A 27,689-nucleotide genomic window follows, 5' to 3' on the forward strand; every position below is an offset into this window, starting at 1 on the left:
CCACAATCACAAAAATTAAAACTATATAACATATTTTCTTTAATGGCTTTAGAATAGAACTTATTTTGAATCTTGTGTTCCATCAATTTAAAATATCGCATTTTCTATTATTCCTCTATAAAAGTGGACGAGTCCATATTTGTTTCTATAGGAACAACGCTGTTCCCGGTCGATTATTTCTTGCTCTTTCTGGTTCCGAATGTCATCACCAGTAAGTTTGTTTACACGTTGGCTGAAAAGGCAGAACTTAAAGGTAAATATTATTTCAGTCAGCATAATTAAAAATATCATATCAATGTACTCAAACGATAGGACGTTAATCTCACACCGAACAGGTGCATGTTACAGGCTAGTACTACACGACGTTTCTATGCCAACAGATCCTTGCATAGGATGATAGTTCGAATAGGTTACTTAAACGTTGAGGCAGCATTTCCGCGAAAGTAATATGTCGTGCTTGTTACGTTTGTGAATAACTTTGAAATTACTACTATGAGTATACCATAGGCTACTTTGCTATTTGAAGGGACAAACTTGGTTTGTCTCACGTCCGCCTAATCAAGGTTAGGATACTACATATAGATTTTTACAGGTTATGTAAAACCACTCATTTAACATTATCCTAGAAAGAAGAGCATTTCCTATATGTCTTTGCCAAGCTTATCCAGCTTAAAATTGCAATCAGTAAAATATTAATACCAAAATATGGTGAGCTTTTCTCCGAATCTGCTGCACCAAATGTACCTTGGCCAGCTAGGCCTAGCCATTTCATTCCGGGTGTCCTTAACATTATGTCACTTGGTTTGTTATGTATTAGCCAATGGGAGTGCATTTCTTGATGAAGGGAAGTTTGGAATATTTGATCAGCGTGCTAGTGATTTACTAGCGTTGTGCGGTAGTCGGATTTCACACAACCGGTAGTGTTGCAACATGAATCCTGGTATCGTAACTACAACCGGTATTTTCCTCAACTTTCATCTATGGTTCAATACACTAATAGTTACGAGACTATCAATGTCATTCATTCAATATGCATCTAGCCTATAGGCTATGTACATACTCTTACACGCACGGTTATAAAAAAAATAAAAAATAAAAATAACATGCTATATTAGGGCCTTTGTTTTTTAACATACACTTCCAAAAAGAAAAGCACGAACCTTGGAAAAAAGCAACCCACACCATCCTTCATTCATACTCGACGTACAATGTTAGATTATTAAACACCTTCGAACGTGGATTAAACTTGTAATCTGTACACAAACAGAAATTGGGAGTTCCCCACTACTCCATGATATTGGAATAGGGCAACCACTTCAAGTTCAAATGTGCACAATGAAAAGTTTTTAACTATCAACAAGTCACCACGTGTTTGGAACTTCAGACAATAATAATGTAACATAGGGGCTACAGTACGTAAATACAGGATTATAAACTACATATGTACATAAGAATAGTACATATTTATTTATATCGTCAATCGGCTGTTGTGGACTCCTGAAAATATACTATCAATACGTCGCAATATCAATCTTTCGTACAAAAGTTCTTAAACATTAAAAAAGTAGCAAAAGATAACTAGTAATGACATCGTGGAACCCCCCGCATTAATAAATGAATCCATTTCATTACAGCATCAAATCTCAAGTACTGCATTACATTGTGAGTGTGTACCAGTACCGTACCCTAGGCTATAATAATATACAGTCCCGCGTGTAGATGGATTTAAACTGGATATACTACCTGCAGTTTTGGCTCAAAATTTATTAAATCGTTATAATTATTATAACAAAATGAGGTGAAATGCATAAGGGTAAGATTTTGTACATGGGAACCTTCACAATCATCCCAATACCGGTAGTAGTTACACATTGCACTGTGATCGGGATTAGTCAATACCGGGATCGGGATACCGGGATTCACTTGACTACCGGGATCCTGCACAACGCTATGATTTACTTTAATATGATCATGTATGTAACCCTAAGAGTATGTAGTTTCGATTACCTATACCTGAATTACCTAGGCTATACACCATTTCTTTACAGACCAGTTGACTTGTGACAGGTAATTTTTTGTGTCATGGCAGCAGTTAGTAGTAGAGCTGGTAAAGCATCTGACTCGAGCAATAAGATGAAATCTCGTTATGAGAATCTTGCAGCGATTGGTTCCTTCGAGGATGAAGATGGTGAAGAAGCTAAAGAGTATGCAGCATTCCTGAGGTAAAGTCTAGTGTATATTTTCAACCCCTTGATTGATAAAGAGGGACACATTCTCTGGACTATGCTATTTAAATTGAGCTGGAACCAAAAACAGTTAAAATACTTTCAGACTGGCTATTTCCTTTTATGGAATAGCAAAAGTTCACTATCAAATTTGTTTTTGGATGCTTTTATTAATTTCTCTTTGGTGCAGAGATGGGATGGGTGGGGCGGTAGACAAAATCCAGAGCATGATAGTGCTTTTAAAGATAGTTGGAAATGTCAGTCATTCTAGCCATGTGAGTGTAGATAGGATGCAGATAAGAAAAAATAATAATAATGTTGTAGTGAATAGTATTTTTTGTCAGAAAATGAGCTACATAAAAACTTAGTCATAAGGATACATGTGCCAGTTAAATCAGACATATGTACTGACCAATGCTTTGGATGACACAGTTCCATGATACAAAATTTCACTTTCTTTCTTCTCAAAAAACAAAATCCCCCAAACAGTACTTAATAGTAGTAGAACATGCAAGATACAATTTGATGTGGATTCATTTTTTGAAACTCTCTTGTTAAAGGAATATGTCACCACATTTAGTTACATACATGATTTCTATATTTCAATGTGTAGTTGCTTTATTTTAACCAATCGTTTATACATCCACAGGGAACAAGAAAGGAAATGCGGTCCGGACGGATTTTTGGACTCCAGTAAATATACGCACAGCTTCCAAGTCAGAGGAAAAGTATTAGAGAGCAAGTCTAATAAAGCAAAGAGAAATGAAGACTTCACTGGTCGTCCAACCCCTACACCGCCGAAACAGGCAAAACCAGCGACGTCGAACAACATTCCAAAACCAGAGAGAGTGGAAACGGTGGTTGATCTTACTGCCAATGTAAAGAAGGATGGGAAGGACTTTGAGAAGAAGCTGAAGCTTATTGAGGTAAAGACAGATCAAGTTAGAAGTGTCATTTAATAGATGTCAATTTACTAAATATTATATAATAAGTAAAAAACATCAGAATCTACAAGAAAAGTATTTAATTTGGAACCTTCGAGAAAAAAGAGATAATTCCTGCAAATTGCTTAGTCACAGCTTAAAAGATCTGAGAGTTTGAAAACAGGAATTTCTGTTTATCAAATTTGCCTGTAAAGTATTTCAAGTAAAGGTTGTAGGTAAACTCAATGTATACATAGAAGGTGCAAATTCCTTCTGAACAGTATTAATTAATAGATCAAAATGTATTGAAGTGGGGGGGGGGGGTTGGAGTGAAGGGGGAGAGGTTGGATGGATGAAGGAAACAAAGTTTTGCTAGTATGAAAAACTGTCAACACTTTTATTCACAGAGGATCTGTTAGTGAGTGTTGTATACAGTTATTATCGTTTCAGTATCTCACTGATTAAATATTAAGAGTTTTTCTAAATTGCAAGAGAGACGGAATGTTCAAAATACAAATCTAGTGTCGAAGGTGTCATATTCTTTCAAATTTACTATTAAAGAATCTGCTGTCCAAAGATGTTTAGTTTATTTAAATGGGATATTAAACCTATAAAGATTTGTTAATAAAACGATGCCATAAAGAACTTGTCTAGACATGTGTACAATATTTTCAAAGATAGAATAATTTTTCATCCTAGTTTTTCTTCACTTACAGGACCACATGTGGTTACACCGACAAGAAGAGAGAGACTTAAAAAGGTCTGAGGGCGACATAATGAAAAGTCAGCAAATATTGAAGAGAACAATGAGGGACTATGAAATTGGTGAGTCACTTGTCAGTACAAACATTTATGCCACATGTATGTTTGATTGTAGATCAACTCTTAATTACCTACAGTAAGTTCCTTAATTACCTTAATTTCTTAATTTTCTTAATGTTCTTAATTTCTCTTATATCTCTTAATTTTCTTATTTCTCTTAATTCTCTTAGTTTTCTTAAATTTCTTAATTCCTTAATTTCCTTAATTACTTACAAGTTCCTTAAGAACTCTCTTATTCTTTGTGTATCTTAAAAAGAGTTGAAATGAACATAAATAAGGGGTTAATCAACGGTCTAGCGTGCGTTACTCACAGGATTAATGCACGATCGGGGGATAATGCAAGCGATGCACGAGGGCGGAGCCCGAGTGCATCCAGTGATAGCATTAACACCCATTTTGATTAACCCTGTTCATTCATACACTACCATTTGTGTGGGGGAAAAAATCATAAAACAAAACATTTTTGGTTACATATAACCAAAGATTTATTAAAGTGATGCCCCGTAATTTTACCGTGCGTTACTCACAGGATTAACCACGGTCAGCTGACCTGAATGGACCAATAGGATTTAGGAATCTTTACTAAGTATGAATGAAGTTCAATGAACATCAGTTAACCAACTGAAATGAAAATGATTTAAAAAAAAAAAAAATTAATGTAAAAAAAAACACAGAACAGTTATTATGCAACTAAAAGATACAGTGTCAAAATGACAGAGTTAAAAAGAATAGGACGAAATGAAGCCAAAAAAAGAAAAGAAAAATCAAAAGAATAAATGACACTATTTAAAATTGGTGCAAATGTACCAAACAATAATGTTTTTTACAAATATCTTTTCTACAAAGAGCTTCAAGTTATGCTACTTTTGGTGAATACTTCACAATGCTTAAGCAAATTATGAAATGCTGCCCTCTTTAAGGTGTTACACGGGAGAACTTTATAATTAGATCCACCTTTTTGTTTAAATTGCCAACTTGCACTGTCTGGAAAGTGTTATATTCTACACATTAATGCAGATTTATACATTAAACTTTTCAGAGCTTAAAAAAATATGTGACAGTATTGACTTGGTTACCATGTATCTATTATTAATTTTCATAGATTACAAATAGCAGTAACAACTCTATCACAAATCTGGCAAACAGACTGGTGAAGAGTGGGGTGTGATGGGGAGTATTTAATTGATGGGCCTGGGGGGGGGGGGGGTGAGGGGGGTGCAACCATTTTTTCCAGGGTTAATTTTGTTTTCCTGTAGTGTTGCTTGTGATACCATTATTGAATATTGATTATATACTCAGACTTACCTAATAAGTGAAGTTGATTTTGCATATAAAAATTTTGGGCAATCATTGTCAGTGTTGTCAGTAAAATAAAGAATAAAGGAAAAATAAACACTCCCCCTCCCCCTAAAACAAAATGGTATGGCTACTGTTTAATTGTACATATTTGAACTAGAAAATCTACTATATATACAACACATGGTACAGACCTTAGCAGTAACTAACACTCACTGTAGAAGGAAAACAAGTATACCCTTGATTAAAGTGCTGCTAATGAGTGACAATATTGTATTGAATACTAACAGCATGCTTGTACATGAATCGTTACTGGACAAAGAATCTTCCAAAATCTTTGAAGATGTTCTACTGGAGGATATACCCTCTAGACCCAGCTAGAGATCTAGGTTTCTTTATCGTTCCATCTCGTTCTGAATCTGGTTATCCGTTTCTTTTTTCTCCTCTCAGTGGCTTCTCTTAAGAAAGTTGCAACATTTCCCCACTTTGCAGATGAATCGTTGGGTTTGAATTGGTAAAAAAGACTTGAGGGTGGTAAAACTGTTTGTGATGATGAATGTAGTTCAAAGTAAAAATCTAGGAAGAGTTTGTTTTATCTGTAACAGGATCTTAGAATTTCAAACAGATTTGATTGGGAAATTTCCACAGAGAATGTTTGATAATCATCTGGACCCTTTTGATAGTAAAAACAAGAAGGTTTTGAGATAAACAGTGGGCCATGGAAAGGTGAAACCTGGTGTATATGGAAAACGAGGCACCCGCTAAGGAAATGGTGGGCGGGTAATTTTTTCCTTTGTCTACCTTCACCTACAATTAACTCTTAATCTTATGAGAACCCTCTTATGTTGGATTAAGATATATGTTGCAAATTTGGCAGTAAGAATTTACAGTGTCATCACAAGTTTTAATAAAACGGGAACAGTTTATACAAATCCTCTTTATAAGAACTATTTTGACGTTTTTAATCCAAAGTTACATCTTTTTCTTCTTTCTCATAGCAATAAACAGGAAAAAGATGGCAGAAGAAAAGAAAATCTTAGACAACAAGCAGAAGGAATTTTTTATCTCCAACCAGTTTGTTCATAAGAAAGAAGATGTAAGTAATCCTCTCACTCAGCTAATCCCCTCACTCAGGTGATCCCCTCACTCAGGTAGTCCCCTCACTCAGGTAATCCCCTTCCTCTTGTAATCCAGAGTCACACAGATACAGTTTCTATTTTCAAGGGCTGCGGAACCGGGGGGGGGCACAGGGGGCATGTGCCCCCCACTTTTCCTCAGGTTAAAAATGTGCCCTTTTTCTACATAAAAATTGAGGTGTGTCAAGTTAGCAAGAGGCCATGGAACCAGAATGAACACTCGGGAAGGGCCGTTTCCGGCCATCTGAGGGGTTTGTAAAACCAAAATTTTTCTTGTACGCTCCGCGCCAAACAGATAGTCGTGCATACAACTTTGCAAATCCTGGCTACGCCCCTGACTTCTAATGAATTTCTGTGGGTCAAACTCAAAGCTATTTCGAATGGAAAAATTTGTTAAGATATTAACAAGAAATAAACTCTAATTCGGAAGATTCCTACATTAGCAACTAGCATGATTTCACCTCATTTTGTCTCCAAAGAAAACTTGTTCCTTGTTTCCCAATTTGCACATTGGATATTGCAGTGCTAGTATGCATATTTTCCTTGAGGGGGGGGGGCCGTTGATGGAGTGATGTGTATACGCAAATAAGATAATACAATAAGAGTTATAAAGGGTACTAAATATAAGGCTGCATCAGTCCAATCGAATTTCTGCAAAGTGCCCTTTGATGTTGGTGCCCCCCCCCCAGATTAAAAGTGCTTCCGCCGCCCTTGTCTATTTTATACCTACGCACTTTCCCAAGTTTCGTCACATTCAGGGTGAGTCACTTCGACTGTATTGGCCAGCAAAACTGGTAGCTAATATATCTGATAAGCATTTATCAATAACATTCCAATCTCAAGATACCTATGGGACTACCTGTGTAGTACCTGGGATGGGTGCTGCTCTTTCCTTCCTTGGGGAAGTAAATTAACCATGACCACCTCAGAGATGCAATTTCACACTTACTTAGTTGTTGTTTACATCATCTTATTGGCACCTTGCAAGCTGCAGGGTCATATAGTTAGTCAATGCACCTTGCAGGGAATTCTGAAAGGTTTTGGACTATTCTTACGTTATCACTCTCACACGACTTGTACCCATAAACAAATCTCAATGACGCACACTTAGGTATAAGCATAAATAAATCTTGCTGTTTTATTTCTTTTGGCAAAGCTGTAAAGAATTCTTTGCTCTCCATTAATTGGGTTAAAACCATGGAGGTTGTAGGTTGGATTCTACACTACCTGAGCAGAAACTGTGAAAGAAGGACTCTGCTGTGTTTCATCTGAAGCCCTTTTCACGCACTGTTAAAACCCTTCCAGTAGTAATGAACAATTCAACATGTGTCATGTCACGTTCATGACTTGAATGTTTAATTAATGAGTGACTATAGGCTAGCAATTTTTTGTTGATATTTCTAATAAGCATTGAACATTCTTATCAATACATCTGCTCAATTCCTTAAGTCATGTGTGTGGTGTTCCACCTTATGAGTGTTTTTGTCACGAAATCGAAGTATAAAGCAATAAGTTTTTAATAATTCTTGCATCATATTACAACTTTTCATTATCTTGTGAATAGATTGTATGGTTCTCCATAGTTGTGGAAGAGCTCCCTCTATACACCTCTGTGGGCCTGTGTATATATACATATATTTATTAGGATTTCAATTACATATATATATATATATATACACACACACACATATATATATATATATACATATATATATTACGATTTCAATATATATATATATATATATATATATACACACACACATATATATATATATATATCACATAATATACTTAACTAAACTACCATCATACTGCTACTCGGAGTTGCCTGATGATCAGTGCGCGAGCCGTACCCGTGAAACTCCGAGTAGCAGTATGATGGTAGTTTAGTTAAGTATATTATGTGATATTCTAGCTCTGCCTTGGCAAAGAGCACTCTTTGTGAATATTGGCCACCATTATATGTGATATACATATATATATATATATATATATATATATATATGTAAACCTATTATTCCCCTTTACTTTATGAAATCTCCCAATTGTGACATTGAGCAGATGAAAACTTGACTCATACCTTATTGATGCTGGCAGCATTTATTTAGCTTACTGACAAGAACATCTGAATTCCCATCTATTTAATTTGCCTAGTGACCTTGAGTTAACCTGTCCATACATGGACATGACACTTGATTGTGAATATATCGAAAGGTGGAATTAATCTAGCTCTCAAACAGAACGGGAATAACCAATACAGAGCATCTCAACTTAATGGGTTTGCTTTTTATTCTCTTCTCTGTCCAGATGACTAAAGATCAGATAGAGAAATCTGTGAGCAAAGCTCAACAGGTGAAGGATGAAGATAGAAAAGTATTCTTAACCATGTAAGTTTAAAATGTCTTTTGGTTTAAAGGACATCTTTTTTGCTCTCAAAATGTTAGCCATTCTTCATGTCGCTAACGGTTTGCAAAACTACGTTCCCGACAGGTACCGAACTTCTGATTCTCACTAGTATCATCAAGACTATCCAAAAGGATTCATTAAGATCATTTTATTAAATACACTCAAGTATGGCAAATGATTTAGGGCAATAGTCTGTTGAAGTTTTGAAATATGAGTAACCAACTGTTATTTACAGTGTATGTCAACATATGGAAGGGCAACATATTTATCTGACATTTATGACATATGTCTAATTGGTAAAAATATTATTGATGACAGGAAAATTGTTTCTACAGTGTACAAAATGTGCCTCTTCTGTAAGGGTGACAGTAAATGTTCTCATAAATTTGAATGACCATAATTTTACTTTTCAGACATATATGGGAAGGGAAGGGGGGGGGTTAGGGATGAGGAGGGGCTGTGAGGACATTGTTGGGGATGGAGCCGATGATGGGGGGGAGGGGTCAACTACCAAAACGAAGGTAAGGAAAGTTCACCTCCAAAATGTGCAGTTGCGGTTGCAGTGTCTCTCTGACTGGCGATGTATTTACATTATTGGTTCCTTGCTTTAGCAAAAGGAACCTATGCAGTCAGGTTGGCGTATGTGTGTGTGTATGTATGTATGTATGTGTGTGTGTGTGTGTGTGTGTGCGTCTGTGACACTTGCTTGGGTACGCTCTATCTCAATAAGGGAATGTTGGATTGAGGCCAAACTTGGACTATAGATCCGCCATATGGAGAAGGTGTGCCCTATTGTTTTTGGTGCCCACAAAGGTCACCAAAGGTCAGTTATGGTCCAAAAACCGAAAATATTAAAACTGCAATAACTCCCAGTGCCAATGTGCGACAAGATTGATATTTTGGGACAAGTTGTGAACTGGTTAGGGGAGCATTTTCAAACTTAAGGGTCATGTGATCCGAGGTCACTAAAGGTCAATTAATGATAAAAAACTAGTATTTTTGCAATAACTTAAGAACAAAATGTCTGTTAGGGTTGGGAGTTGCCTCAATGTAATCCAATTGTCGACCCGCATCTGGGTGACCCTTGACCTCAATTTGACCTCTGGTGACCTTTTCGTGTTTTGGGGATTTTTACAGTTTCGATGCTATTTCCAGATGTCAAAGGTACCTTCTGATCATAAATGTCAATAGGTTGACCCCGTGTGACCTTTATGTGCGAAGTTATATGGGGTCAAAGTTTTTCGGTCGGAGTTAGGATGGTTGTACAGACTTTTCGTTTTGTTTTTTGGAATCAGGAGATTAAACTACATCTGAAACCAAGGTCAAAAGGTCAAAGGTCACATTAGAAAAAATGTGCTTATTTTGGGAGGAAACGATCAAAAAAGAAAATGTTTGGTTTTGATGCTAGATTTGGATATCAAAGGTACCTTGCGATCAAAAATGTCAATTGGTTGACACCCGTGTGACCTTCGTGTGCGAAGTTATACGAGGTCAAAGTTAATTTTCAGACATTTAATGCAACAACTCCCAATTCCAAGGTGTGGCATGGTCGATATTTTTGGACAAGTTGCAAGTGGTATAGGGGAATATTTTCAAACTTAACGGTCATGTGATCCGAGGTCACCAAAGGTCAATTAATGTCAAAAAACTAGTATTTTGGGGGTAGAAAATGGGCAAAGAAAAGAATGTTTGATTTTGTATAGTTTGATGCTCTAATTTAGGTCTCATCAATCAAAAATGTCAATAAGTTGACCCAAGGTGACCTTTGTATGTTAAGTTATATGAGGTCAAAGTTAATTTTCAGACATTTAGTGTAATAACTCCCAGTGCCAAGGTGTTACACAGTTGATATTTTGAGACAAGTTGCAAATGGTATAGGGGAATATTTTCAAACTTAACAGTCATGTGATCCGAGGTCACCAAAGGTCAATTAATGATAAAAAACTAGTATTTTTGCGATAACTTGAGAACAAATTGTCCGTTAGGGTTGGGAGTTGCTTCAATGTAATCCAATTGTCGACCCGCATCTGTGTGACCCTTGACCTCAATTTGACCTCTGGTGATCTTTTTAGTGTTTTAGGGATTTTTACAGTTTTGATGCTATTTTCAGATGTCAAAGGTACCTTCTGATCATAAATGTCAATGGGTTGACCCCCGTGTGACCTTCGTGTGCGAAGTTATATGAGGTCAAAGTTAATTTTCAGACATTTAATGCAATAACTCCCAGTTCCAAGGTGTGACAAGGTTGATAATTTTGGAGTAGTTGCAAATGGTATAGGGGAATATTTTCAAACTTAACGGTCATGTGATACAAGGTCACCAAAGGTCAATTAATGATAAAAAACTAGTATTTTTGTGACAACTTGAGAACAAATTGTCCGTTAGGGTTGGGAGTTGCTTCAGTGTAATCCAATTGTCGACCCGCATCTGTGTGACCCTTGACCTCAATTTGACCTCTGGTGACCTTTTCGTGTTTTGTGGATTTTTACAGTTTCGATGCTATTTTCAGTTTTTAAATGTACCTTCTCATCATAAATGTCAATGGGTTGACCCCCATTTGACCTTCGTGTGCGAAGTTATTTGAGGTCAAAGTTAATTTTCACACATTTAATGCAATAACTCCCAGTGCCAAGGTGTGACAAGGTTGATTTTTTTGGACAAGTTGCAAATGGTATAGGGGAATATTTTCAAACTTAACGGTCATGTGATCCAAGGTCACCAAAGGTCAGCTAATGTTAGAAAAGTAGTATTATGGGGGGAGAAAATGGGCAAAGAAAAAATGTTTGAATTTTTACAGTCATGCTCTATTTAGGTCTCACCGATCAAAAATTTCAATTGGTTGACCTCCGGGTGACCTTTGTGTGTGAAGTTACATACAAGTTCAAAGTTAATTTTTTGACATTTAATGCAATTAAATCTCAATGCCAAGGTGTGACGTGGTTGATATTTTGGGACAAGTTAGATCTCAAAAGTGCCTTTTGATAAAAAATCCGATCACATTTTGTGATCACAAAAGTGTTGGCTATAGTGTTGGATACTGTATGGGAACATGTAGGACCACAATTACTTGGACTATTTCAGCCCAATCTTGCTTGATAATATTATGTGTATTGTCATATACCCCAAGCAAGGAACCACAGTGCCCTTGGGCTCTTGTTAGTATTTTTTCCCACTTTTTTGTACTAAAAAAGGAAAATTTTAGTTGATGACTGTAGTTAAAAAAACGGAAATGATAGCACCATTTTGCATCTAAGCCCTTTTTGAAAAACAAAAATTTTCAAAAGGGGAGGGGGACACACCCTCCCCTTATATCCCTCCCCCAGGACAGCAATCCATTACTATGTGCCTGAAATTGGGAATAGAACTTTGACTTTGCCCCCGCCCCCCCAACACCAAAAACCTGGCTACGCCCTTGAGAGCAACTCTTAACAACTACCATATTACAGTGAAGATCAACATGTCAACATTGTATAGTGTGTCACAGTAAGGCTGTAAATTGCTTCAAAGATTGACCGTAAAAAATTTCTTTAAATTTATTGCACTGCAGTCATTTCATTTTGGAAAATGATGATCACTCCAGTCCTGGCTCATCAAAATACTTCTCCACTTATAATTGAAGATTTAAAAAAAAAAAAATTGATTTGACATTTTTATGTTAACATTTTTTAAGTTAAAGTTTAAGTTGACCTTATCCTAGAACAATAAATTTTTCATTGGTTAGAGTGAAGGAAAGCATTTACTTACAGGTTGAATATCAATAAATCATCTCCTAACCGTGCGGGCGACGGTATTGTTCATATTTTTGTACATCTTCGTCTTTTCTCTGCAGAGGAGATATGGAGAGGAAGTACCGTGCCAAGATGAGTCAGATCGAGTTACGGAGAGCGGAAGTGCAGAAGATGAGCGAACAGTTTGAACAGAGCATGAAGAGGAAGGAGGAAGAGACGAGCAGACTGAACCAGGAGCTGGCCGAATTGGCCTTGACCATATCCATGGAGGTCAAGAAAAAGAGAGAACAGGACCACAATGTGAACAAGTACGTACAATGGGGTATCTTTCGGTAGTATTCCATAGGATAAAACAGCCCTCTGTCATGAAGAGAGACTGTCCCTATTGATGCGTTATATAGGTGCATGACACTTTAAAGAGATTAATCTTTAAATTAGAAGTTGTTTGGTTATGGTTGCTATTATTCCTTTGCTTGACAGGTCAAAACTATTGTTAAACAAATTTCTTATATTTTTTTCTGGGCTGCTTTAACACAAATTGTAACAATGTCCGCATCATGTGGATAACAAGATTTTTAAGTCAACCCACAAGTGATTTTTTCAGTTGGGGTAAGGAGGGTTAGTGGCAGTATCAACTTAAAATTGTCTATTTGATAACTGAGAAAGAAGAAATTTCTCGTTTTGGTATTTCGTTTTTTTAAGTTTTTTATGTCGAGGGATGCACTACAAGTTCATGTTAAACTCTTTGTAGTTCATATGTCGCTGTGCGCAAGGTTCATGCCAGGTCCACTGCAAACCAGGCCTCGAAGTAAACACTCAGTTTATTAACTGCATTTTGCCTTTTCTTGATAAGTTAAATTATTTAACCAAGTGTTATATACGCGTATCACTATTGACCAAATGATCATGGCTTTAGGGGGATCAATTTGCAGTAAATTCACTTTATATTGCTCATATATGCTCTGCTGGCAGGTTTAGCTAGTTAACACCGTCCTGTACGACTATTTGAGTTCATATCTGGCTCACGAACCACAGAGTAAATGTCAGCACAGATAATGCTCAGCATCAGTTAAAGTTGAGGAGGTTTAATTGCAGCGGCCCCCAAAGTAATCATGCCAAAGGCTAAAGACGAATGAAAGATAGATAGATTCCTTGTTGAGGGTCGCCAAGGCTGCTGACCTTACACTATATATATATGTCAACATTGTTTTTTTGCCTCCTGTTCTGCTCTGCCCTTTTAAAACTGCCATCAGCAATAATTCTTTCTATAAATGTTTTAAAAGCCAACTTTCTACATATATTTAGGCTTATAAGTTCACTTTTAAAAGTAGGTTTTTAATTGCTTTTATAAGTCATCACTTTTTCATGCAATTTTACCAAAACTTACAGACTTTTTCTCAGAATAAGATTCAAACAGGTCAGTAAGGTCAGTTGTTGGATGTGATGATTGACTCAGTGACTCTCATTTTCTCTCAAACTGTTTCAATATTGGAAATAATTTTAGTCTTACAGTAGCCATTTCACTTTTTCGACATCACTTTTTGGCACAAAACCGAATGAAATGGAGACTATGACTGTTCAAACTAAAGACAACCTCCCTAGTTCTTTTTTTTTTTTTTTCCCCGCACCAAATGAAAATTTACAGTATATAATATCATTACCATTTTGAATATAAAATCTTGCCGCATGCACAATTTGTTTTCATATTCAGTGATAATTGCAGACAATATTGCTATGCCTCAATTTTGTTTATAACTTTCCCAAGATTTGTTTTTCCTTCATCTGGGACTGTAACTGCACAATTGTAGCTGATGAACTACATGACAGAATTATAATAGTATTAAATTTTACCAAAGTTAAAACACAAATTGTGGCTTTAAGAAACAAGTTACTTGAACCTTAGGTATCATGTTGAAAACAGGACGCTGAGGGGAGCTGCAGCATCATGCAGCCAGGCTGCATAGAACGGTAACCTATTGTGTCTTTACAGCTTCACACAATAGATACTGCAGGTCTGCAGAGATAATCACTTTTGTTTGATATTAATTCATTCTTGCTGAGCAGGATCTTGTTCAAGCTGCTGCAGCTTTTCTTTTTGACACAGTGCCTTAAAGTTTTGAGGATCTTGAGGATGGGCCGTGTCACAGCAAGCTGTGATATTATACTCGTTAATGAATAATGTGTGGAATGCACTGATCCAGTGAAAGAGCTGTGTCACTTCTAGTGCATTCCCTCAAGTAATTTAATATCCCCCCCACAAAAAAAACAAGATTATGTAATGCTTAATTATGGAGACATCTTTTAAATATTTGTGCAATACTTGCCAAAACTGATTATTTATTTGTTATTATATCCAGGAATACAAACGATGAGTTGGAAGAAAAGAGAAAGTATGACATCGAAATGGAACAAAGCTTGGAGAACAAATTAAAGTGAGTATTGCCATTGTCCTGTAGAAGTTACATGTATGTTTGTATGTATTTTAGATCCTCCTGCAAGTAGGAACTCGCGAAGACGCCTCATTGGCTTATCAAAGCCGTAAGCTGACCAAAGTCAGTCTCTTACATTCATATTTAACGTCCATGGTTATGAATTGTCAATTGTCGACAACTCTGTAACTGGACGACATACATTAATCTTGGAGTGACTCGAACTCGGGACCTTATGATTGAAAGGCACCGGCATTAACCACTGAGCTAACACTCCACAACACTCCACATGTCAGATCCAAGTACCATTTTTATATTTTATGCTTGTACCAGTTTGGTTTTTTTTAATTTTTATTAAAGTTCACTGACCGGAGGAAAATGAAACATATGACCAAACAGCATTATGCGTTTTTGTTAATGGCCTACAAAATTAAGTGAAATAAAAGCTGAAAATTTCACCCAAAAGATATTGGTTTTAAACTTTTTTATTTTGTTCACTGTGAGCTAAGGTTACATAAAGGTCTATCAAAGTGTGGGTTAAAAACACATATTTTTTTTTTTTACCACCTTTCACTCCCCAAAGTTAATCTTAGAAATCCCCAAGTGCAATAAATTGCGAGCGCACACAGTTCCTACTCATGTGAACTGTCACTTGTGATAAATAACGGCAGATTCCTATCGACAGTTTCACCCGATTTGGCAGGTTGCGTCACAGCAAAACTGGCAACTTGTTGAACAGGATCTTACTGTATGTTAGGACTGCTGTATCGATCCAAAACTGTAAAGAGCTTCAAGGTTTTGTATATCAACTTGTAGTAAAATGTTGTCGTTGCTGTACAGAAGTTATGTAGTCTGGAGTTGGATCCAAGTACACAACTGTTATGTTTCATCTTTCCACTGCCTTCTACAGTATACTAACATAAATTATACACATTATTCCCTAGCTTTAAAGTAGCTTCTTGAACTGGACTAACAGTTTGTAGGGAAAGTTGACCTGGATTCCTTCTACATATCACTCAAAATAAAATTGCAATCGATCAAGTTTAGATACAGACCTACTTGATTTTTGGCCACATCAAATTCAGTAGCTAGAAAATATTAGTTATTGTTATTATTTATTAAATTATGCTGTTCAATTCTGAGAGTTTTAATGTCCAGGTATTGTTTTTCATTATTAACCAATTGCAGAAACAGCACAGTCTGATGAAATTTTTCTCAAATTTTGGACCTTTTTCTTCTTCATTGCTTGAAAATAGAACTTTGATAGATATCGAGCACATAAAGCTAATGAACTGCATTGGTGTTAGATTGTGCAGTAGGCTAAAAAGGGTATTCAAACAAAAGGCTAGATAAAATTTTGACCAGCACTGAAAAAATTTATGTCTCCAAATGCAGCCGCCATTAAAGAGAGACTGGATAGCAATCTCTCAGCTTATTATTAGGCTGACTTTGTCCAGCATTGTCATCTCATTTTATCTATATCTCTTAACTTCCTCCCCATCTTTTTTACTTTCCCCCCTTTTTAGAAAAAATCAAACCAAAGCCAACCAATTTGAGAATAACAAGAGGCTACTCAGTGCAGACGTGAGCAAGTCACGACTTCAACTCGGTGAAAAACTAAGAGAAGGTATAAAAATTTACTCTTTTTTTTTTTTACCCTTGTATAAGTTATTACCCCCTCCCCCCCTCATTAATTATTTGACATACCTTTTTTGTTTAAATTAATTCATTTTTCTTGGTTATAGTTGTTGTTACTCTACTTTCTAAGTTTTCTTTTTGTTTTGTGTCTTTGACTCAGTGTGTAGAATGGCGTTATTAGGTGTTATTTATTTATGCTGAAAAACAAGGTTAATTGTCAGTTTAATATGCAATGTCCTTGGAGTGATAACCTCCTTCCAGAAAATTCTCCTTAGCAACTTCGTAATAACGTCCAAATAAAGTGATTATTTAACACATTGGTCATGTTTTTTCCTGTCTTTTAAAGGTTATAACTAGTCTATATGTCTTGAAATGTGATAGTTTAATTGCTCTACGGAGGCAATCTGATATGGGACAATTTCCCATCGGCGGTACTTTTTGTACTTTAAGTCAGGGTCTTTCTGATATATGAGCTAGCCGACAGTCGAAATGGTTTGTATCTCAAAAATCTAAATGTCATGCATATTTGAAAACACAAATCAGTGATAGTTATTGTTTATATTGTCTGTTAGATATCTAAATTATTCCTTTTTTTTCTTTTGTGAAAAACATTCTTTAAGCCACCCGTTATTGAGCCGTGTTGTATACGATGAACGTTTAGACGAACGAAATCATTGGTGATCATCTATCTGCTTGAGGTGTAGAGATTATTACCTTACAAAACAGAACGTCTGCTTTAAGTTGATAGCCATCACCTCTGTTGAGATTAATTAACCCTAAGGTCAATATGTGCAACTCAGTTTATAGTCGTAATCTCACATGTGTAAGGAAAATATCGGTCAGTAAAGAATAGCACAGAAAAGATGAGCATAGAAAAGACAAGACAGGATCCATGACAAGATCAGAAATGACAAGGCAAGACACAACCCAAGACAAGACCAGAATAGACACGACTTAGGACGTACCAAGATCAGAAATGACAAGGCAAGACACAACCCAAGACAAGACCAGAATAGACACGACTTAGGACGTACCAAGATCAGAAATGACAAGGCAAGACACAACCCAAGACAAGAACAAACGACAGATAACACACGCCAAACCAGTACAGTATAGGTAAGACAGGAAAGAACCAAGACAATAGAAAAGAAAAGGTAAGACCAGAAAAGACAAGACCAGAAAAGACACTACCTAGGACGTAACAAGAACAGAACATGTAAGACAAGACACAACCCAAGACAAGAACAAACAACAGATAACACACGCCAAAACCAGAATGGTATAGGTAAGACAGGAAAGAACCAAGACAATAGAAAAGAAAAGGTAAGACCAGAAAAGACAAGACCAGAAAAGACACTACCTAGGACGTAACAAGAACAGAACATGTAAGACAAGACACAACCCAAGACAAGAACAAACAACAGATAACACACGCCAAAACCAGAATGGTATAGGTAAGACAGGAAAGAACCAAGACAATAGAAAAGAAAAGGCAAGACCAGAAAAGACAAGACCAGAAAAGACACTACCTAGAAGAAGACAAGATCAGAAATGACAAGGCAAGACAAAACCCAAGACAAAACCCAAGACAAGACCAAAGACAAGACCAAAGACAAGACCAGAAATGACATGACCTAGAAGAAGACAAGAACAGAACATACAAGACAAGTTCCAAGACAAGAGCAAACAAGACAGAACATGACCAAAGACAAAAACAGAGGAGGCCAAGCAAGACAAGACCCAAGACAAGAAGAGAAAAAAAAGATAAGACAAGACCCAAGACAAGACCAGAAACCACACAAGCCAAGACAAGACAAGAACAGAGCATGAAAGACACGTTAGAAGACAGGAACAAACAAAACAAAACATGACCCAAGACCAGAACCAGAGGGGGCAATGCAAGACAAGACCCAACTAGAAAAACTTAGAAATCAAACTCATGTTTATTCCAAGGATACTCTCAACTTCTCACATGTGTCAATGTGTTTTTTGGCTAGTGACTTTCAAACTTTAATACCTTAATTTTGATATAACTATTTAATGTTTCTTGTTCAATCCTAACATTATTTGACCATGTCACTGACTTTACTGTTTCCTCATCAGATTAATGCACATTTAATTATTCCATGTATTATGTTTTATCTTTGAATGTAAAATGCTGTCAGAATGTGTTGTCTCCTCCCATGAATGCAGCCTTTTTGTTAAGCCACTGTGATAGTGATGGTAACATTTTGCCACTGGAAAGTGCCATGTGCGTCCATTAACTTTAATGTAATACTTACTTTTGTATCTATACCGAAGAATGTAAAGTTTAAAAACATATGAAAATGACCCAAAAAAAAAGTTGCAAAAATAATTTTTGCAAGGAGCAAGAAAAATATTGACTTGTCGGAAATTGGAACCAATGACCCCAGGAATGTAAGTCCTGTGCTCTGATTTCTTTGCTGTGTCCCCCCCAAAAAATTGTTTTGATTTATTTATTATTAATTCTAGAGGGTAGACATCTGTTGGATACCAAGAATCGATTGACAGACAACAGCATAACGCAGAGGAAACTTCAAGAGACTGCCCTTAATGCCAAATTGGATTGGACTAACAAGCAAATCGAACATAAACTGCAGGTATAGTTATGCTTTGTCTTCTTGAAAAATAATCTGTGTCGTAACCGGTAGGTTAGCCAGTGGGAACATTGAGTAACGTAACGAAATATGACGGGATTATCGAATTCCTCATTCTCTTTTATCCCCTCTCTCTGCTCGGCTGTCTTCATCTCTATCATTCTCTCTACCCTCAAAGCAGAGGATGTTTTCTTCTCGTTTCTTCTTTGCATCGCATTTCAGAGAGAGAGAGAAACTGGACGTTTATCTGGCATTGGCAATTCATACCATACAGACTCTATGCAGAATCTGGTCTACAGATCGCTATCTGCTGAGTACGAAATTGATAGAAAGAAATAGGATAATGAATACTGGAAATGGTTGGAAATGATTGTGTGAAACTGTGACATTTTTTAGATAAAATATCACAGAGTTTTTAAGAGTATGTGGAAAGACTTTTTCCATGATGTCAAATTTGAAAGACACTTGCCACCCCCATTTCCCCACCCACTCACCCCTCAATGATAGCTATTAATGTTATCAAATGACAAAATCCATGTCTTCCCATTGTCTTAATTTGCTGATTTTGGTCTGATTGTATAAGTTGAATTTATCTGCCAGCAAACGTTCCCTTCTCCCACACTATATATGCATCTTTAATGCCATCAGTTTACCCCACAGCATAAATTACAATATTTTATCCTGCTCACCAAAATAGACTTATCCAGCTTACCATGATATTATACCCTGTTATAACTGTCTCAGTCACAACAAATTAAACATTAACGAAGGTGGTAGGTTCACTATAGGTAAGTGGTTCATGAGGTTTAATTGTTTGAAGTATTTTGGGCAGATTTCATGGGGATGCAGAGACAAGGAATTATGCGCCAAATGAATGCAACAAAACCACGATGTCATATATGTTATTGTTTAAAATTATTAAAACTCACATGACCAACCCTTTGTGTTTGTATGTACTCTTTGTTAAATTCACCATTAGACTGATATAATTTTTGCCCCACCCCCCCAAAAAAAAAAATTATTGTATGTTTTTTTCCATCTACAAGGACGGAGATATTCCTCTTACACAGTGGTGTACAAACTTAAAAATTAAATAAAGTACCAATATTTTTAAATAATTGAATTTTTTATATCTAATATAGGCTCATGACTCCAGAAAGCAGAAACAGTTGAGGGCTGTAACACAGATGAAGAAAACGGAACACGAGGAGAGCGTAGCCAAGTGGCATGAGAGGTTCTCGAAGAAGCAGTACGAATCTCAAAGAAGGGAAAACGAGGACGCCATGAAACATGCCACGGTAATTTGCTTTTGTATCCGATCTGAATTCTGTACGAACAGAAAATCCTCCCCCTCTCTGATGTTAAGGACTGATTAGTGTGGACTCATGCTAAGAGATGATATTTAACAGCCAATGCTGAGAATCAAGTTTGACATCTGATAGACGCATTGGACGTAAGCAAGGGATGTGAGTAACCAGTTGCAACACTTTGTCAAGTCAGAAGTGCCATATTGAAACTAAAACAGGCTAGGATATTTATATATTTTGACTTAATTTTGCAATCCGATGGTAGCTTACATACATAGGTATGACCTTGAATGCACCTCTTTTAAAAATCCGACAAATAGAAGAAGAAAAAGATGAAGAAAACGGAAAGAAGAAAAAGTATGACATTCTCTCCAGAGACGGTAACTTTTCCTCTATCTAGATCTGTTAACATGGCCAGGAAATTTCTGGTTGTCGCTAACATGAATACTCCTTTAGAAAAAAGCAAGAAAAACATTTTCCTAAGCCCCCGAAGAAAGATTGAGGGTACTTCATGTTTTGTTGAATGGGATAGATTTGCTATAGTTTGTCAGCTTTTTGAAATATTTTTTTAACACTCGAGAGGCCTCTTCTCTTGGAAGATTAAAGAACTTGAAATGTAGGTTAACTTGTAATTGTTCTTTTCCCAGTAGACTCCAAGGAAGCACAGAGAGAAGAAATTAAAAAAAACACTTGTCTTTTCTAAAGGATATAGATGCTTTTAGTTCAATGTAGTTTCTTTTTTGTTTGTTTTTTGTATTGAGTTTATTTGTTCCTACATTTACATAGTCAAAGCAGCCTGTAACCATATATGCTTATTGAGATTGAGGTGTTCTTAAAGTATGTATGTATGTGTGTTTGTATGTATGTATTTTAGATCCTCCTGCAAGCAGGAACTCGGGAAGAAGCCATCATTGGCTTTTCAAAGCCGCAAGCTGACCGAAGTCAGTCTCTTAGAATCATATTTAACGTCCATGATTATGAATTGTCAATTGTCCACAACTCTGTAACTGGATGACATACATTAATGTTGGAGTGACTCGAAAGTATATGTAAATGATACAGCAGAGAAACACAAAGGGACATCCCATTGCAAACTGCAGATTTTTACGTTGTTTCACCGTCCTTGGATAGCGATGGATTAATCTGCAATTTACTACTTTTTCATCTGGATCTAAAAACAAATCATGTTGGAAAATTCATCACCACCCACTTAGGGCAATCTACTATCATCACCTAGGATGACGTACCCTATGTTGAAAACAAATTACTTACTCACCTTCAGGGTGATTGCTTTAAAATACTGTCACGGCTTCGGTCGACTTTTAACACCAGACTTACAGATTTGCCAGCTACGATTTAAGATTGTGGCTGAGTAGTTTTACTCTCTTGGTCGAATAAGGCAACCCGTCCCTGTCTTGGTTCGCATTCTAACATTCACAATTTCTGGAGAGTAAATGTTTCGTTGGTAAAAAAAAATGTCTCGTAACTTCTCTCTAATAATGGCAAATTTGAAATTTTTTAATATTCCTGTCAGTAGCTCTTACAGGTCAGTATTCATAGCGTCTGTCATAAATCGAAAGGGGAATGTATAAGTCAGGGTAATTTTTATAATAGTACTGCCAAATGTCTTTGTCTGTGACACATATTCTAGCTGAATTGGCAGTGCCACTAATGGAGCCATTGCCACGGTGAAGTGACTTTCTAATTATGTGTCAACATCAGTTGAGGGACTTTTGCCGATATGCCATTCACTCGGTCCTGGCGAAAATTGTCCAAGTTGTTGCCCATGTTAGGAGGGGCTTCATTAAAGTTTACACATAAAGTAGCTCAGAGGTCATTTGGGGTCAATGCAGGCCCAAATATGAAATCCTTTACTAAATGCTTCTCCTAGAGTATTTAGCTGATCTAGATGGAAATTTGTGGCAGTGGTCGGTTGGTGAAGGGGTACAAAAGTGTATAAGGATTAGAGGTCAATAGGTTATTTGAGGCTGTAGTCAACTGAAAGGTGAAATTGGTGCAGAATAGGCTAGTGCCAGATTTTGTCTGCGTTTAGCAAGCATTAAAAAGAATGCCTAGTGAGTTTGTTTAACGCTCTGTCATTATACACTGCAAGTTTCTTGAAATAGTGTTCAGTGTATGGATTATATCACAACATTTGAAATTCATTTATTCTCCATGCTGGATATTAGAATATATTAGAAAATGTCTGCACATATGTAGAGTTATTGAAAGTGGGAAATGAGGCCAAGGTCATGTTCATTGTGTTTCAAAGTATTAAGCTAAACTCTGTTATTTCACTGCCAGCAAATCCTTGGCTGCAAAAGCAAAAGATAAAATATTGTTACTACAGGTAACATTCTATTGCAACATAGCATAGGCTTTTTGCAATAATGTTATAAATGAGCTTTATTGGTAATATGTTCAATGTCTGATCAAAATCTTAAAATTATTGGCTAGGTTGTGTTTTGAACCCAGAGATGTTCTGCCTACTGCATGATATATTCAGTCCTTAGTTTGTGGTCATCCCTGTTAAACTAATGACATTTCATCGGTAATAAAATATTAGCACAAAAGAAGAAGAATTTCAGAGGCATGGTTCTGGCAGAAATGGGTTAAAGTTGATTTTTTTCTGTTGCCTGACAGAGCCAAATTGTCATTAACTTGCTCAGATAGCACACATACTAGGCTAAAACTCTTAGTATACAATAACCAGTGCTTGCTAAGATTTACATTACATCCTGTACATGTATATATGATATCCTCCAATGTATTTACAGTCCTTGAAACCATCTATTTATTCTGTTGTAATCTTTAAGCACAGCAGTCTCTGTATAACAAGTCTTTCTTGCACAAAAACAAGCCCAACAAAAAGCTAGTGAAAACTTCAGAAATTCATGCCGATGCTTTTTTTCAATGTTTCGCAGAAAGCAGTAACTAAACAAGAGGAGATAGAGTACAATCTCTCAAATCGTGTCAGGGATGCCGAGTTGAGTCGTAAGCAGCGAGAGCAGTCATGCAAAAGGCTGATGAATAAATTACTCGAGATGAGACGGACAAACGCAGCTAAACTGAAGAAGGAAATGGTCGAGATGAGTCAACAAGAGAAGGCTCTCGAGCAGAGAGTTCTTCGAGAACAATCTTATCTCTTCAAGGTAACAGTGTCTTTTTTTCTTCCTTTTTTATGTTGCTCTTTCGTGAACAAAATGGAAAACCATCTGTGTTTATATTTTAGAATGGGGTTCAAACCAGTAACCCTTTTTTTCTTCTTCTTCTTCTTATGATTTTTTTGGATAAGATTTGAAAATGCAACTCTCCTTTGGAAGAAATTGTTTAATGACCACTCTTACATGTTTGACATAAATGTTGAGTTTCGCATTGTACATGCTGCGGTTTGAACATATCTATCTGCCATCTGTTATCACAATATAATTCTCAGTATAATGAAATAGGATTGTTATCATTTTGTGTATGATTTTGCTTGCTCTCTTTTGCAACTTGGGCGACATACCAGTCGACTGATAAAGCAACTTCCAAAACAGGCTAAGAATGCCGTCATTAAACTTAAAAGTATATTAGACGAAATAAATTTGGAAGTACAGTAATTTCTTGGGGTATCACACATGAAGCAAAATGTCACAAATGAATTGAAATTGTCCACCCTTTCTCTCTTTCTCTTTCCCTCTGTCTCTCTCGATCTCCTTTGGTCGAGGTTCTCTTCTGTTCTGTGAAGTTCAAATTTGAAGGACAATGTTTGCCTTTGAAGTTTACACCCTATAGATATTTGTGGAGCTTATCTAAGTCCAATCATGTCAGTTTTTCCCTTTTTCCCTTTTTCCTTGTCTGCAACCTACAAGAAAATGGGAAATTTAATGCTCTATGAGTGTCTGAAATCATGTGTAGATCTCTCTTGAAGTGACATTTATTCTGAGTTCTGCCCCTGCTTTTCATCAGTTTCCTTTCCAAGTTATTTTGTAATCTTACCCCTCCACTTTTCTTTTGTCTCTTTTCCCATTCTCATCTAATAGAGTCATGTGAGCCGAGAGGAAGGCTATCTTAGCCTACAGCAACACAGGATGAAAATGCAGGAGGATAGAAGTCTACTTAATGAAGTTTCGAGGGTAGGTCAAATACAGACCTCGTTTTATCACCTTTTCTTCTCTCCTCTTTATTTATTTATTTATTTTTGGAGGGGGGGGGGGTGGGTTATGCCTATCAAAGGGTGGAATTCTATGGAGGTGACCATATTGTTTTATTTCAAATAGCATAAAGAAATAAAACAGAGTAATACACTTCTAGAAATGTGTAAATTATTTGTTTGTAATTTAATTTAATTATCTCCATTATAACCATGGTGTCTTTCACTATATATGACAATGCCTGACCAGAAAACTATGTACATATTGCTAACAATTTCTATTTGAGTTCAAACTTTTCTATTTATTAGTGATAAATTTTATACACCTGAGGTTGAATAGAGCAAACCACCATCTCCCCCATGTACCCCATCTCCATGAGTGGAATGGTATCACATGCTAGCATATGCACTTAGAAATTTAATTAAACACATTTACACTGGAAAGATGGCTTGAGAAATACCGGGTATCAACATTTTTAAGTTTCATTCCTGGTTCCATTTCTGTCATTTAGAGAGAAACTATAAGAATATCATGTTTTTTTAGTTTTTTTTTACATATTTGATAGAAAAATAGTATAAACATTATTGAGTTTCAGTCCTTGTTAAAATTTCTTTCATTTAGAGAGAAACTATAAGAATATCATGTTTTTTTAGTTTTTTTTTTACATATTTGATAGAAAAAGAGTTAAAGATGAGCTATATTTTTGAGAAGTTATAGAATGTTGAGGTGATTGCTGCAAGCATGTGCCATGAGAATAGTTTTTGCGAAGGCCAAAAAGCTGCAGAAAATCCATTTGAAATTTACACCTTAAGTCAAACACTGAAAGAAGCAAGAATTTATTCAGGAATCAAAGTGATTTCCCTGATTGAAATGTCATGGCTGAGGGCTATCTCTTTTTATTTTCGATGAATAAGAAATGACCAAAACTTTCATGTAAAACTGGTAACTACTAGAAGGTACTTGATGCTGTAGCTTAGTATGTATAATTCAACAAACTGAAAAGGTTCTTGCTCATTATCTGATGGATGTATCCCAGACAGAAGATAGAGAAAGCTTGCTTTTCTCTTTTTAGGGGATAACTTTTATTTTTCCCTGAATGTGGATTAGTTCATTCATCAACTAAAAGTTTTACTCAAATTACACTTGTCACTGCTTTTCCACGAAAAAGGGTATCGGGAGGTATAACAGCCAACGGGGAAACCGAACAGAGGGTTCTGAATTGAGAAGCATCATCATAGTTATTGAGATAACTTTCAGGGACCACAAGGAAAGATTTGTAAATGAGATTGTTTATGTCCCCAGAACTGAATTAATGAAGGCTGGTGCTTAATAGGAATGCCAAAATACCAAGACATCCACATTGTAAAGTTTAGCAAGTTTTATCAAGGACAGAAAAAGTTTTGTTGAAAATGAAGACGATGAAGATAGTTTGAGAATTGGAGTCAAACTTGTTTTCAATCAGATGGTGTATATTTATTCCAGCATATGGATTAAAAGATCACCACAGCTTATTTTTACAGTTATTAATAATTCAAAGTGCAATAAAGATGATACACATCCCACACAGAGAGAGAGACTAAGAGCTAATGTATAGGATTTAGATTAACTAAAGTAGACAAACATTTGTCAGTCGTCAGATGTACTAATGTACTATGCAAGCATTGGTTATTATTTGTGAAATGAACTTATGTATTATGCAAGCATTGGTCATTTGTGAGATGCTAATGTACTATGCAAATATTGGTCATTTGTGAGATGTACTAATGTACTATGTTTAAATTCACTGCTCACTGCACAGATCTGATCTCTCTTTTTGCCTCAATTAGAAATGACCTATCTACAGATCAAAAATATTTGCAATTGTTAAGCTTTTCTGTTTAACTTTATTTGTCACATACTGTAGTATCTCCAAGGTATGATTCATGCTACAGCCAATTCTTGACTGGATAACATATTGGATTTCGTAAAAAATTGGATGAAATTAAGAACCTTCGATGGTATAGTAAATAGAAATAGTTTCAAAGAAATGTAAAAAAAATGATTGAAATCTGTAATATTGATATAATTTATCTACAGATCAAAAATATTTGCAATTTTTAAGCTGTTCTGTTTAACTTTATTAGTCACATAGTATCTGCAAGATACGATTCATTTTATAACCAATTCTTGACTGGATTCCTCACGAAAAATTCCTTTCTTTGTGATATTGAATTCCTAAAAGAAAAAAAAAATTGGAAGAAACTTTGATAGTATTGTAAATAGAAATAGTGTAAAAGAAATTTAATAAAAAATGATTGAAATCTGCAATATTGTCTGATCGGCACCTGATAGATGCTTGCAAGTTCAAATAACATAGATTGTCGTCATAGACATCACACCAAAATGTCAGTCACTGTATGTTAAAGTTTGCTGGGTGTTTGCTGGGCATATGTGTTACCACTACAAGAACATGGTGGTACATGAGGATAAATTTACTTTCCCAAAGACACATAAATCCTACTGCAGTCCTTACCCATGGGTGTCACATATTTTAATTTTCTCATCAATGTGTAAAGACACGCTTCGTAGCAATTAGGAGGAAAATCTTGATTCTCAGATTGATTCAAGTTCATAATACACATCTAGCTGTTTTCACTTTTAAAGAGACACTGTCTTTGGTCATAATCAAGATAACAAAGGCAAAAACCAAAGCACCCCCCCTCACTAAAATATAAAATAAAAAAAATAAAAAAATAAATTAAACAGGAAAAAACCAACAAATAGATAAAATTATGTATCAGTACTCTTCATTCCAATGAGACAAGAAGCGGTACTTATATTTCTGCATAAGAGAACCAAGAGACAGCTTTATCTAATAAACCGCTTTATTCCTGTTAAATACATGAAACCACTAAGAAACTTGTTTTTCATGTTTCTTGTCACTTTTTCATGATTTTTTTTCCTTTTTCTTTTTAATCAGGAACACCAAAGGCTAATGAGGATTGGTGAAAAGACCGATATGATCACAAGCTTTCCTTGAATTCAA

General features: G+C 36.0%; 1 protein-coding gene across 2 annotated transcripts; it reads left to right on the forward strand.

Annotated features, from left to right (window-relative positions):
- Positions 1 to 106: 106 nt before the first annotated feature.
- LOC139968946 (uncharacterized) lies at positions 107 to 27,689 on the forward strand. Of its 2 annotated transcripts, none has more exons than XM_071973580.1 (14): positions 107 to 253; positions 2,049 to 2,222; positions 2,875 to 3,151; positions 3,865 to 3,973; positions 6,265 to 6,362; positions 8,710 to 8,789; positions 12,638 to 12,844; positions 14,894 to 14,968; positions 16,492 to 16,592; positions 19,097 to 19,224; positions 20,364 to 20,519; positions 23,453 to 23,680; positions 24,554 to 24,646; positions 27,624 to 27,689. In XM_071973580.1, exons 2-14 carry the CDS (start codon positions 2,083 to 2,085, stop codon positions 27,681 to 27,683), a joined length of 1,752 nt encoding a protein of 583 aa, XP_071829681.1. In that variant the 5' UTR covers positions 107 to 253; positions 2,049 to 2,082; the 3' UTR covers positions 27,684 to 27,689. The 2 variants fall into 2 exon arrangements, with proteins under 2 accessions (XP_071829681.1, XP_071829682.1); XM_071973581.1 differs by lacking the exon at positions 107 to 253 and adding an exon at positions 431 to 563.

The sequence above is a fragment of the Apostichopus japonicus genome, chromosome 6 (genome assembly GCF_037975245.1).
Source record: "Apostichopus japonicus isolate 1M-3 chromosome 6, ASM3797524v1, whole genome shotgun sequence".
In the NCBI taxonomy this organism is placed as follows: Eukaryota; Metazoa; Echinodermata; class Holothuroidea; order Aspidochirotida; family Stichopodidae; genus Apostichopus; species Apostichopus japonicus.

Coding starts and splice junctions, on each gene's coding strand:
- LOC139968946 (XM_071973580.1), top strand. CDS start 2,083: ATGGCAGCAGTTAGTAGTAGAGCTGGTAAAGCATCTGACTCGAGCAAT. Junction 2,223..2,874: donor GAGTATGCAGCATTCCTGAG/GTAAAGTCTAGT, acceptor ATACATCCACAG/GGAACAAGAAAGGAAATGCG. Junction 24,647..27,623: donor TACTTAATGAAGTTTCGAGG/GTAGGTCAAATA, acceptor CTTTTTAATCAG/GAACACCAAAGGCTAATGAG.